This window comes from Colletotrichum siamense (assembly GCF_013390195.1).
Source record: "Colletotrichum siamense strain Cg363 chromosome Unknown KSG_Cg363_contig04, whole genome shotgun sequence".
NCBI classification, from domain to species: domain Eukaryota; kingdom Fungi; phylum Ascomycota; class Sordariomycetes; order Glomerellales; family Glomerellaceae; genus Colletotrichum; species Colletotrichum siamense.
In genome coordinates, this window is record NW_023501017.1 from 4,079,435 (window position 1) to 4,093,139 (window position 13,705).

Below are 13,705 nucleotides of genomic sequence, written 5' to 3' on the forward strand. Positions count from 1 at the left end.
GCGCGCGGCGAAGAGGTGTCGAGAGGAAATCCCTAATTTGTGTGGCTTGCAGCAATGCCAAGACCAGAAGGCCAGGGAGAGCATCCTTTCGGTCCATGTGGCGCACAGCAAGTCGTCGGGCTCGGCATGGTCAAAGTCCGCAATACCGCTCGACTGTCTGCTCACAAATCACACGGCGTTGCTTCTGCGAGCGCTGCTGCATCCGCCCGCCGGTCGTCTGACTTGCTGTGTAAGCAGGTAATATAGGTAATCAATCCTCAACTCCGCCGAGCGAATGTATCTGTCGCACGCATGACCGAGATGGTAACCATCGCAACCACATCCCACATGCTTATCTGATGTTCTCCGCGCACCGAGTCGGGCTAGGCGCGGCCCAAGCTCGACGATTCGCATCTTGCAGCGAGGGGCAGTCAGTCAGTCTCTGTTTCGCATTCGGTGTGTGCCGCGGATGTACTGAGTGCAACGGCGTCTTTTCGATTGGCGGGCATGCAAGTTAGCGGGGGAGAGACGACCCCTAAGCAGGGGCCGTTTGGGGGGTTGGCGCGGGATGCCAAAAGTGATGCGAGAAGGATGCGATATCACGAGAGTTTTGGAATCTGATTCTGTCGCGGTATGAAGGGGTAACATTGGCGATGAAGACGTTGGAGGGGTTTCCTCAATTTAGTCTAGATGCTGCTGCCCTTCTGTCGTGGCCGCAGGACCTCAGGCGCAGAGTGTTTCGCTGCAGTCAACCCTCGTTGTTGCATGTGCAATGCACCGGCCGCATTCCCATCAACCGTCAACGTGATGGTGCCTATCGTCCCATCAATTGACGACCGTGTCGTCCGTGTACCCGTCTCGTCTGTCGGTCGGCTTTGAGACCACCACGGTCGAGAATATCGCACCTTATTGGGTGGTGACGAGCGTATAATTGCGTATCCGCGTATCTGCACCTCGCGTATACGCACAAAGCGAGATTGAGCCTGTCGCCCGGCGGGAGATGGGCGAAGAGTCGGCCAACGGTAAAACGGAGCAGGCTTCTTGGCCGACACCGACAAGAGCGGACAGCGGCGTCCAGACGTTCGTGGTTGGGCGGAGGGCGGTCGCGCGGGAAACAACTGGACCCCGGGATTAAGCGAAAAAACAATTTTTCCCTCCGCAAGCGGACAAGCGGGCCAGGAAGAAAGAAGAAAAAAAAAAAAAAAAAAAAGGCCTGAAAATTAGGTGGAAAATTTATGACGACAGTGGGGAACCAAACATGCGATGGATGGATTGGGTCGATGGTCGACCTCGGGCGAGGTTGGGAGCCTGCACCTGGGTCCAGGAACATCGTCCGCCAGGTGGGTGGAGACGCGAAAAAAAAAGAAGATGAAGTCAACCGGCAGCTCGTAGTGGGGCTGGAAGGGCTCGCCCGAGGTGGTCGAGGTACCGGTACTTCAGACGCCGAGCGATCCGAGTTTAGGGCCCTGCAGCAGCCACCCAGCTACGGGAACACAGCTGGAGCGAGCTGGCTGCAGTGGGCAACTAAATCGCCAGCGGCCAGTGGCTTGCCTCGCTTTTGCTCGCATTCGCCGGCTAACGAGTATTTTGGTGGGCGAACACGCGGACACTTGCGGCGGGCTGCGACTGGTCTGTCCCCTGGTGGGCGCTAAGACAAAGAGTCGTCGTCACCGCAGTCCCAATCATTTCGCATACGGCGTATCCAGTTCGACTGCCAGTTGGCTCCCTCTAATCCATCTTTGCACGAATACACGTACCGCACTGCAGGAGAGTCTGGGGGTCCCGCCGGCTGACCGCTGCAAACTGCAACACGCAAGGCGGTAAGGAGAGGCTGTGGCGCTTGTTGTTGTTGATAGACTTGACAGACGTTATTGCATCATGACCTGTAGTTGAGATGGCATTCTCTGTCGCGCTTGTTGAATCATCAAGGGTGATGCCACCTCACAGAGCCTCGATGATGCCGGCAAGCCGCGTGAAAGGGGCTAGCAACAACAAAAGAGTGTTTTTCTGCCCCCCCTTTCAAGCCGTGCTGACTGTCGGTCGGACCGGAGTCCAGGAGCCGTCCGCACTTGAGCCTCGGTGCCGGTGACGGCGGACGATCGATTAGATAAGTGTACCGGCACTGCAGCACTGGCTTTCACGCTGGCGTTGGCGTTGGCTCTTGCTTGGAAGTGTGCTTCTAGGGCGGTTGGGCTTGAAGCCATTGCAAGCCACTGACTTCAAGCCCCATTTTGACAGCGACGCTCTGTAACGCCTCTCGTCAGGCCACCCAAGGGCACATCGCAACGGGCTGCCCGACCATCCGCATCGTACAACTCTTTCTTGTGACTGACCCCACGATGGCGCTGCTAAGTTGACCCAATGACTCCGCGAGGGCAGCGATTCGATTGGGGCCCGAAAGCGAGATTCGCGTCCACACCAGGCCTAATTCCCGAATGTTTCCATCATCACCCGCTTCCGTCGACCCCGTCGTCGTACCGGCGCCGGGAGGTGGACAGCCAGCCTCGCGGTTGACGCAGCGTAATCCGCAGTCCGCAGTCCGCAGTCCAGTCCGCAGCGCAGAGTATTGTCCAGGTTGTTTGTTCGGTACTGCAGCAGCGACGGGACGGGGGACGACGGAGGCTGACGAGTTGAGGACGACGATAATCTTAGAATCGGGTGAGTGGCAGCTGTTTCACCGAAATGATTTTATTTCAGGGGCCGCAAAGGAAGAGACGTCAGTGTGATTTCTTTCTTCTTCAGTTGCTGAGAGTGCGACGTATTGACCGGGGATGTCAAACAAGATTGTTGGGAACAGGGGGTCTGGGTCAATTGGGTGTCGGTGGTCAGCCCTGTAGACCAGACCAGACCAGACCGGCCATCATCATCAGCACGCGACAGCCATCCTGTGTGTCGTGTGGGCGTAATTTAGGTGCACTGCAAACTCCGATGGCCGATGGTGACCGATGGATGGACTGGGGCCGGGGGTGGACTTTGCGGGTTTGGCGACGGACGAGACGAAGCTGGTCGGCCTGTTAGATTCTGCGACGGTTAGTGAAAGAAAAGACAGACAAAAGACGAACCCATCGATGCGGGTAAAACAAGTGCAAACAAGCAAAAAGCGCAATTTCAACGTCGTCTGCTAGGAAGCATCTGCAGCTTCTAGATCAACTGATGCGCTCCACAACGGAGATGTTCCGTAGCGTAAGAGGTTGTGCGCGACAATACAACAACACGCGATACGCCGTGGGATATTGGTCGGGAGAGAGACAGTGAGGAAAATAAAAAAAAATCTCTGGGAAAAAATGGATCATGACTCCGTCCCGGCGTCACCAAGATTCCTTTGACCGGGGCGGACTCGTCGGTCCTGGCCGTGGCGTCCTGCAAAGTCGCATCATCACGTAAGGCGGGTTGGGTTGGGCAGGCCGCAGACCAGAGGAAGGGAAGGGGCGGGGTGGATACGCGCCTTCCGATCAGTGCATTGAGCATCCCTGCCCTCTCTCTGGCTGCTGTTTCTTTCCAATGAGCCCGTGCGTCCGTGATTCACTAAGCAAGTACCTGCTAGCCCCGCCTTTTGGATCAAGAACCTGTCCAAGTACCTGTACCCGACCCGCAGCATCCGAGCGTCCTGGGCCTGCCTCTCTGACCTCAATGTGAGTGTCGTGTGCGACTTTTCGCCTTTTCGCAGGTGAGGTGCAGGTCGTTGCAGGCACCTCCGGCCCCCAAAAGTCACAAGCTGTCGCTGTCAGACACGGACAAAAGACACACGAGACTCCATGCTGCAGCCACTCAGTCAGTCATGATGCCGTCCGTCTCTGACTAAAGTCCCGAAAGATCGCCGGTGAGATCCGGCAAGCCGGCGCGCTTTATTGGGGGAAACAACGCAGCAAGCAACGTACGTACACCCGATCGCAGCGTTCCTGAATATGGTAAACGAGACGAGGGCGAGGGCGAGGCGCGACAAGGCGCGGTGAACTTGGCATCTGCCTTGCCATCCTTCGCAGCAGCAGCAGCAGAAAGCCTCACAAAGACGAGAATCATAGGCTGCTGAGCGCTGGCCGTTGGAGACGGATCGTGGAGCATGCACTGCAAGCCGCACCGCTCCGCTGAGGGGGCCACAGCAGAAAGAGACGGACAGTGAACACACTCAGCAGAGAGAAAAAAAGGACGGGTACGACCCAAGGTTTGACGCCATGTACCCGCCAAGAAAGGCAGGTTCAGGGTCCCCCCGAATGAATCAACTCAGCATCATAGCTCCATCTTCATTCGATTCCGACACCCAATCCCGCCAGCGTCCCGCCAGTCCCAGCGCTCCCACGCGCCGTAGCGGACCACCCCCCCTGCCCGGCTCTGGGTTTGGTCAGCTGCGTAGGGGAAGAGCACCAGTGACCTCTCACAAAAGGTACATTCGACATGCGCGCGCAAAGTACCTGTCCACCCCTGTCACACCCAAAAGCTCTCGGCCTCTGACAAGCACCCCGGTCCCCGCCGCTTCCGTAGGCCGGCTTGGTCTGTCTTGGTCACCTCTCCGCCGTCTCTTGGTGTCTTGGTACCTCGACGCAACTCTGGACGCCCAACTCTCTCAACACCCACACCCCCGGGGAGTAGAGTACGCTGCTCGGCCGGCCTCCTTGACCCTGCCCTGTCCTCCAAGTCCCCCAAGTCTCGTCTGCTCTATTCCGTCCTTTGCCTTGCACTTAACCTACTTTGCCTTACCCTGCCGCCGTGCCCGTCCCTTCCGCTGCCTCATCGTACATATGAATTCAGTCATCCACACTCACAGTAACTTAGTCGCCTGTCTCATTCTCTTTTGACCTCTTCCTCCCCTCCCTCTCTAAATCCTCTCGCCTGCCTTCCTCTGCCCGTCCGTTGGTTCAACAGCTCCCTCCCTTCGGCGGACATTCTTCACTACGAATAGAGGATTAGGAATTTGGGAAATACGTACACGTCGATATCTGTTGGGTTGGGACATGACGTAGCGGGAAACCACACAGGAACCATCGCCCACTAAGAAAAAAAACCGTACTGGATGTTTGGGTTTTAGTCGGACAACCACGAACAGACACCTGGGAGACCTCTTCACCTCTTGGGTCCCCAGTCACCTACTTCCTCCCGCCACACCGTCTTCGCCTTCTCACTTCTTCCCGACATCCTTCGACCTGAGCAACCAGCATGCGCGACTTCGCCAGCTTCCTCCAAGGGAAGCCCACTCTTCCGTCCCTGTGGACCGGCAACATCAACTTCGCAAAACTCAACCCCATACCGCACCGATACCGATCCAACCGAGCAAAGAGGAATCAGAAGAAGCGCGCCAGCGGCCCCGAAGATGTTGTATCTCTGCAAAAGTCCCTCAACCCTCTCGAGACCCTGTCAAAGTTGAGGAATCACAAGTGGAGACTGCTCGACCTGCAGTACATCATCCTCGTCGCCCTCATCGTCTTCTCCCTCTGTATCACGCCCTCAGCGCCCTTGATCAAGACCGCCGCCGTCGCTGGTGGTCTGCTTCTCCTCACCGTTCCTCTCACCAGCCAGTTCTTCTTTCCTGGATTGAGTATATGGGCCTACCTCATTTATTTCTTTTGTAGCCGGTAAGTTACTTGAAGCATTTGTCGAGGGTGAAGCTAATTGGAATAGCTTCATTGATGCGAAATACCGTCCCCACATCTGGGTGCGCGTCCTTCCCGCCCTCGAGAACGTCCTCTATGGCGCGAACCTGTCCAACATCCTGTCCGCCCACACCCACCCCGTTCTCGATATCCTCGCGTGGATCCCTTACGGCCTGGGCCACTTCGGTGCCCCCTTCGTCTGCGCCGCCTTCCTCTTCTTCTTCGCCGCCCCCAAGACCCTTCCGGTCTTCGCCAAGTGCTTCGGCTGGCTGAACGTCCTTGGCGTTACAATCCAGCTCGTCTTCCCCTGCACTCCTCCGTGGTACGAGAACGAGCACGGCCTGGCTCCCGCTGCGTATGGCATGTCTGGCTCCCCCGCCGGCCTGGCCAGGATTGACGCCATTCTGGGCATCGACATGTACACGACGAGCTTCAGCACCGCCCCCGTGCCATTCGGCGCCTTCCCCTCCCTGCACGCCGCTGACGCCGTTATCGAGGCGCTCTTCCTGAGCTACTGCTTCCCCCGCTTCCGCCCTCTCTTTTGCCTGTACGTCGGCTGGATCTGGTGGGCAACCATGTACCTCAACCACCACTACGCCGTCGACCTGGTTGGCGGATCCCTCCTCTCCGCCGGCATCTTTTACTACGCCAAGTCCCGATTCCTGCCTCAGCAGCAGGCCGACAAGAAGAACCGTTGGGAGTACGACTACGTCGAGATTGGCGAGCAAACCAAGATTTGGGACGAGGAATATGGCCGCATGTACAACATGGGGTACCTCCAACGCCGTACCAGCTCCGATAGCGACGAGTGGACCGTTGGTAGCACCTCGAGTTACAGCTCTTCAAGCCGGGGCAGCGGCAGCCTGAGCCCCGCACTTTCCGAAGAATCCGGCCGCAGCATTTTCAGCATCGAGATCAAGCCCAACGCAGACCGATACGAGATTCCTCAGCTGAAGGAAATCGCTGTCAGGTAGCGCAGGACTCGATCAACTCTTTTTACACTTTTCTTTTCCATTCTCATCTGCACTTTTACGATTCAAAACGGATACCACTTTGAATTACCTGTACCATTTGCATCAGCAGCACAGCAACGGCGCAATCGTGGTATTTTGGAAACGACAGAACAGCCGGAGACCAAAAAGCATCTCGACAGGCTTGGATAGGGTAACGGCCGCATCATCACGACCAGCAGAAGAAGACCCAAGGAGTCGATTTGGGGCGCACACGGAATGGGGAAACTGGGAGACATAGACCCCCGTACATATAATGTGTTCATTGTTGAGATGGTCTCTCGCGAGGGAGGTGCCATCAGGAGTCCGGCCAGTTGGGAGTCGAACCCGAAGTAATGCGGAAGGAGGAGAGACAAGAGGAGAGCATACCACCTGTAGAGGTATCTGAGCAGTCGCTACTGATGTAGTTGATGATGACGAAGACATCAAAAATAATACGAGACAAATTCTCGAAACACAAGTTCCCACCATCGAGTGACGTTGAACAGAGTGCTGTCGATGCGGTAAATTTCCCCAGGTAATCCCTCCCAGTGGCTTGATGCGGGCGATCCATAGTCCCGCACAGCCACGCCACATCGACGCCCATCGCACACAGACGCTCTCCCGCCGTCAGAGGACGAACAGCCGTAAAAACAAGAGCCGCACTAGAGGTGATGACAAAATCCCGACCGTGTGGCTTGGCCCCCCCGCGCCGACAGGGATTTCTTGGCATGGTTTCTCGGCGGCCCGGGGCCGGGGCGGAACATGGGTCTTTTCATGTCTAATTTCCAACGACCGCGGTGCCGGGTGCCGATGATGGATACGGTGGGAGATGAGGCGGTGAGTGTACGGCAGGCTGAGGTAAGGTTAAGGCCAGCTGGGGGTGCTTGCTTGACTTGATCGGGAAGGGGAAAAGAGAGAAGAGGGAAATTTGGCTGTTGGTTTGCGTTGCTGTTGGTGCGGATATCCGGCATTTGATGCTTTGGTTTTTGTGCATCTGGATGCGGGTATAATTATGTCATGTTGGGCAGAGTGAGCAATGAGGCACAAAGACAAAGTAGAGACGAACTGAGCATGTTGAAGAGATCATCGTTCTCGTTCTCGTCGTCGCTCTCGGTAGGTTCCTGTGTTAGTTCGTCTGGCGTCATTTGTGCCCGTGGTGTTCTTTGGTCATCAAGGTCATCTACGGATGCTTCCCTCAACCAGAAATTTCCCTACGCATATTTACATCGTCATTTCAAGCATCTCCAGTGGACTACCTTCGCCGTAGTCATGTCCCTGCAAATGTTTGCTGCTCACCATCACCCATAAAATCATCAATCCACAATTAAATCATTGGTCATTCATTGACTGTGAAGCTACCTAGCTAACAAAAAGCTCTTCTCGAGCGTTACCTCCCTCCTTCATCTGCTGCTTTTCCGAAACCTAAAACGCCCCAAAGCAAGAAAAAAAAGAGGTATATACTCTGACAACTGTATAAGCAAGTCGCAGGATATTCATGTCTGAATACCCAGAAAGCAAGTGAGAGGCCGATATGAGCAGATAGGGCCATGCCATTTCCACCGAAAACCCAGAAAGATACCCAGGAAATGCCGGACAAAAGAGGATGCTGACTGACGCTGCTGAAATATCCGATGTGCATTATTCACAGGGGAAAACGACCAGAGTAGGACTTGGACCGGGGACGCTGTCCGGGCTTGGGTGCCTTCTAGTACTTGGGCGCGGGAACGGGCGTCTCCTTCTTGTCCGACTTGGACTTGCGCTTGGTCTTCTCCTTGGGCGTCTCCGCGGCGGCAGGCGAAGCCATCTTCACGCCAGGCGTGGGAATGGGCACAATCGACTGGCGCTTGGGGGGCTGAATAGGGGTCTCCTTGGTCTTCTTCGAGCTCTTGGACTTGGTCGACTGAGGAGTCGAGGTGGGAGCCGGGCTGCCGAGGCTGGAGAAGGAGAAGCCGGCCTTGGGAATGGTGGGAGGCAGGATGGCAGTCTCTGTCTTTGCCTTTTTGGCCTTCTTCTCGGCGGACAAGGTCTCCTGCTCCAGCTGAGCGGAAGCAGAATCCTGGTCGTCCTCGGAGGAGTGCTTGCGCTTCGACGACTTGGGGGTGGCCGCGGCCTTCTTCGGCTCAGGCTTGGGGTTGGAGCCAACACTCGAGATCGACTCGATGCTATCGCGTCTCTTCTTGCTGCTCTTCTTCTCCTTCTTGGAGGTAAGCGGCTGAGAGTTGGGCACCTCGATGATGGTGGACTGAGAGTTTTGGGCGGGTTCGCTGGCCGTCTTGGACTTCTTCTCCTTCTTGGAGGTCTTCTTGGCCTTGGGAGTGGGCTCGTCAATGTCCATGGCGTCTTGCGACTTGGCAGCCTGCTTGGACTTCTTGGAGCTGGACACTGCCGGGGCCGCGGTCATCTCGACGTCGCTCTCGTCGGACGAGGCATCCACTCCGATGTTACCCATGGGGGTATCGTCAGTGATACCGATGGGACGGAATCGCGCGGTCAGGTTCGGGGGTTGGGGGCGGACGGCGCTCGGCTCGATAGCGCGCGTGTTCACACGGGGGTCGCCGCCGGGCAGCTGCGTGACGCGCTTGAAGTGGAGGACGTTGTCAACCTTGTGAGGAGCTGCATGTTGTTAGTGAAGTTCGACGGAGCTGAATAGTCCTAACGTACCTGGTTCATAGCGGGCTCCCTTCTTGTTGGGAATGATCAGCTGGATCGACGTGCTTCCATCATCCTGATTGACAGTGTAGTCCTCCGAGTTGTGCTTGAAGATTGGCTGCCCCTTCTTGACCTTATCCATAGGGATCTCAAGCTTCTCGATGACGTTGATTGGGACGGAAGCAGGAGCGGTAAAGTACCAGAGCTGCTTGCCATCGACCTTGGCCTTGGCGAAGAAGTCGACCATGTCCTTTCCGTCCTCATCGCCCTGAGCCTTTCTGAGGATGAAGTCCTTTCCAACGAAGCCAGGGACACTGAGCTCCTTGCCAGTGCGTTGAGTAACAACCGCAGCAGGCTCCTCTGCCTCATCGTCGGAGTCGGAGTCAGAGCTGCCGTCCTTATCGGAGCTGGATTCCTCTTCACTGCTGGACTCCTTGTCGCTAGACTCCTCTTCGCTCGAGCTTTCGCTGGAGCTGGTGGAAGCGGCCTTGGTCGACTTGGTGCCATTGACAGCAGGCTTAGCTGCGGGCTTTGCTGCTGGCTTGGCCGCGGGCTTGCTCGTCTCCTCGGCTTCGCTCTCCGACTCGCTCTCCGACTCGGAGGAGCTGCTGCTGGCGGCCCTCTCAACCGCCTTCGCCTTCTCGGGCACCTTCTGGGCCGGCTTCTTGTTGGACTCGCTATCGCTGTCGCTGGAGTCGGAATCCGAGTCGGACTGCTCCTCGGCTTCGGCAGAGGAAGACTCGTCTTCAGAGGAGCTCTCGGGTCTCGTAGGCTTCTTCTTGGTAGCATTGGCCTTTGCGGACGAGGCGGTGCGCTCGACGTCGCTATCGGCAACCTCATCGTCCTTGCCACGCTTGGCCTTCTTCAGGGGAGTGTCGGCAGACTTCTTGGGAGATACATGGCCATTGATGCTAGCCAGAAAGCCTGGGGATGGCTCGTCATCGCTATCGCTATCGGCGCTGGACGATTCGGAGTCGGAGTCGTCTGCACGAGGGTCGAACTTCTTGTCGGCCTTGGGCTTGGCGGTCTTGGTGAACTTGCCCTTGGTCTGGGCGGGTTCCTTGCTGCCTGCCTCGAGCAGCGCGTTCAGCGAGTGAACTCCGTCGAGCTTGCGCGGTGCCATTGTGCCAGGGCTGGGTTCGAAAATCGGACGCGGGGCGAACGTGACCTTTTTCGAGGGCGTGATGGGAGACTTGGACTTCAGCGCGACAGGAATTTTTTGAGAGGCTTCAGAAATTCTGGTAGGGGTGGCACGGGCCAGCGGGGCGTTCGCAGTGGCAGGGCGATGCGCCTGCGCCTGAGTGGTGGGCGCGCCGGATCCACTGCCGAACGCCTTTGGGGAGCGCGAGAAGCTGGGCGGCGCTGGAGAGAAGGCGCGCAAAAAGGATTTTCCATCATCATCGACAATCTCCTGCTTGATTTCCTGCTTGATGGGCGTGCGATCTCTGCGCTGCGAACCTCCACTGCGGTGTCCATCCGATTTTCTACCCATCGTTGCGATTGAGAGCGTGGCTTGTGCTGGTTGTGTGTGTTGGGTTTGGTGGTGGGCAAGAGCAAAAAATCTGAGTGAGTTGCGACAGGAAGGTTGAGATCGAAGTATGTTGAAGAGAAAAGAAAGCTGACCTTTTGTCGGCGAAAGTAGATTGCTAAAATAAATCTGGGCTGCAAGAGCAGCTGCCTGTCCTTCACCCGACGGGCTCTTGCCTTTTAATTCAGGTGATTGCCTTTACCGGTGAAAGACAGCTGGGTTGGGACTGAGCGGCTCAAGACCCAAACAAGGCCTCCTCAACGTTTTACTCGTAGACAAGAGAGTCATCACAGTGGTCTACTGAAATTGGTGTTCTTGGTGATTTCTTAGTTGAACCATTTGAAGCCATCATGGCCACCCCAAAGAGACGCAAGCTTGAGACCTCTGAAGGGTCTAGACGTGAGTATTGCCAAGCAGCACCACAAAACCCTTTCAACGCCATCTCCCGCTGACGTTCATTAAAGCAATGAGCGCTTTTGCTCTGAGGCAGCAACTTCTTGCGGCCAGCCCATCTTTGTCGCCAGCTCCGCAGTCCGAGCCGGCTCCTGAGTCCCAGGCATCCACTCCGACCCCTGGGCGTTCTCCGGCCAGAACGAGGCCACCCAAGAGGACGGGGAACGCCGAAAGAGCAGAGGAGCCTTTGCAACAGCAGGTTGCAGTGTCTGGCAGCCCGAAAGGTCAAGCTGGCGATGGTTCGAGGTATGTAGATGATTCCAAATCCAAACCTGCTGGCTGACATTCCTAGCGGCGTGGACGCTGAGGCACCTGCAAAGCCAATACCTCAGCAATTTTCGACGTTTAGGCCAAACAAAAGCAACTCGCGTAAACACGCTGGGGGAATCCTAGAATTGAATTTGAAAGATAGCGAGGCAAGTTCCCCCTACCAGACGCATCGCGCCATTACTAACTTTGCCAGCGCTTCTTGGTTCTAGGAAGCTACGGAATCAAGGTCATTAGCGGCGAAGTCACAGTTGCTGGAGCTACCATACGGCCGACAGACGGCATTCAATGGGTTCACGCGCCTCATTGCCACGGCATACCGGTGGTTCGCTGCTCCGATGAGACGACCCTGGAGCTCCATCCGCACCCGCAGGCTGCCAGCCTTCGCAAGCTCGAACGACTTTCACCACTTTTCAGAAGTCTTTGGAACGAACCAGAAGAAACCAAGTCGAGCAAGAAACGGGCTGCCGTGGACACATACAAGATTGTCAGTTTCGTACGCTAGACTCCTACGCAGCAATGCTAACATGATTAGATCTGCACTGCCGATGACGCCCCTAAACGGGCCCTGATCCAAGACCTGCGCTCCCTTCCTGCATGGAATAAGAAACTGGCGGGTCTCGCAAAGATTAAACAAGATCCGGCTCTAAGCGTTATGCTTTGTGGTCCGAAATCGTCTGGAAAATCGACGTTTGGCCGGATACTTAGCAACCGCCTTCTGACCACTCCCGGACAGCGACGCGTCGCTCGTTCGGTGGCCATCCTCGACCTCGATCCTGGACAGCCAGAGTACACTCCTGCAGGCACAATAGCCTTGGTTCAGATCAGAGAGCCCAACCTGGGGCCGTCATTCACACACGTTGCAACAGATGAGCAAGCTGTATCAATTATTAGATGTCACTCCATTGCGTCCGTCTCTCCAGCATCAGACCCAGAGTTGTATCTGGAATGCGCTCTGAATCTATACTCTCACTACCAAAGTACTTGTCAAGGCTTGCCCTTGATCATCAACACACCTGGCTGGGTTCTGGGAACGGGTCTCGACCTCTTGACCGAACTTGCATCCAGCTTCAAACCGACCGAAGTCATTTACATGTCGGAAGACGGTCCTAGAGAGAGCGTCGAGGGCCTTCGGGCGGTTTGTAAAGCAACTTTGAGCACGCTTCCCTCTCAGCAGTCGGAGTTTACTTCCAGAACAGCAGCGCACTTGCGGGCAATGCAGGCTTTGGCCTACTTCCATACGAGAAGGTCGGCGCCGAACCAGATAACGTGGGACCCAACACCACTAACAACATCACCGCCCTTGTTGGTCAACTATAAGGGGAGAAATCGCGGGATACTTGGTGTTATCAGTTACGAATATCAGCCGCCCCCCGAGCTGCTGACGGAAACCATTAATGGATCCATAATGTGTCTGGTCGAGACCGTAGACTCCAAGGCATTCGGCCGTCTGAGAGGGAGCATCAAGGGCGAGGAAATGGACGTAGATGACGCAGAGTCATCTGCAAAGTTGGAAGAGTTGGTATCAAGAACCACGGAAGGTGTTCCATACATCCCAAATTCCGATGCCCAGACCTTGGACCCTCGGTACTCGCAAACTCTCGGTCTTGTTCTACTCCGAGGCATCGACACAAAAGCGGGTGCCCTACAGATGCTGACGCCAATTCCGTTGGAGCGTATCATGGCCGCCAAAGAAGCTGGTCATCAACTAGTGCTGATCCACGGAAAGCTCGATTCGCCTGGTTGGGCTTACACAGAAGACTTGTACTATCAGTCGTTTGGCAGCAATGATGCCGACAAGGACGATACTGTGGAGGTTATGGACGAGGACACGGAGAGTGATGATTCAGATAAGGAGCCCGAGAACCCTCACTTGGCTGGTGATGTCAACGGCATTCCGTGGATCGAAGTGCTCCAGGGTCATGAGAAACGCCCTGTTGGATCACGAGTCTGGAGAGTGCGGCGCGATCTCGGCCGCGGTGCAGATTAACGATAGATGCAATGATTAAAATCCTTGGGATTGTTTTCCGAAGACCTAGATGATTATTCCCGCGTTGGCATTCAGTCGCCGTCCTCGTCCATGGTGCCCTCAATGTGGTTGCACTTCCCGAACTCTTTACTCCTAGTGGCCACCGCCATCTACCATCCATCCTATTCGGTAGATCGTCACAACTTTTCGGAATTATACATAAATCCGCCGGTCCTTTGGCGAGGGAAAACCACATATCCCCGCTCAGCGGGCCGATCCGAAG

The 13,705-nt window shown here is 56.0% G+C and overlaps 3 protein-coding genes across 3 annotated transcripts; 2 read left to right on the forward strand and 1 right to left on the reverse strand.

Annotated features, from left to right (window-relative positions):
• Positions 1-5,130: 5,130 nt before the first annotated feature.
• aur1 (Inositol phosphorylceramide synthase catalytic subunit aur1) lies at positions 5,131-6,538 on the forward strand (the record flags this gene model as incomplete). Its single annotated transcript, XM_036638846.1, has 2 exons — positions 5,131-5,546; positions 5,593-6,538. The coding sequence occupies 2 exons, from the start codon at positions 5,131-5,133 to the stop codon at positions 6,536-6,538; spliced, it is 1,362 nt and encodes a 453-aa protein (XP_036496502.1).
• Positions 6,539-8,261: 1,723 nt separating this feature from the next.
• Positions 8,262-10,697, reverse strand: CGCS363_v006998 (uncharacterized protein; the record flags this gene model as incomplete). Its single annotated transcript, XM_036638847.1, has 2 exons — positions 8,262-9,169; positions 9,218-10,697. 2 exons carry the CDS (start codon positions 10,695-10,697, stop codon positions 8,262-8,264), a joined length of 2,388 nt encoding a protein of 795 aa, XP_036496333.1.
• A 386-nt stretch (positions 10,698-11,083) lies between these two features.
• Positions 11,084-13,443, forward strand: GRC3 (Polynucleotide 5'-hydroxyl-kinase GRC3; the record flags this gene model as incomplete). The annotated part of the gene is made up of 5 exons (XM_036638848.1): positions 11,084-11,132; positions 11,198-11,425; positions 11,479-11,555; positions 11,650-11,940; positions 11,989-13,443. 5 exons carry the CDS (start codon positions 11,084-11,086, stop codon positions 13,441-13,443), a joined length of 2,100 nt encoding a protein of 699 aa, XP_036496334.1.
• Positions 13,444-13,705: the final 262 nt, after the last annotated feature.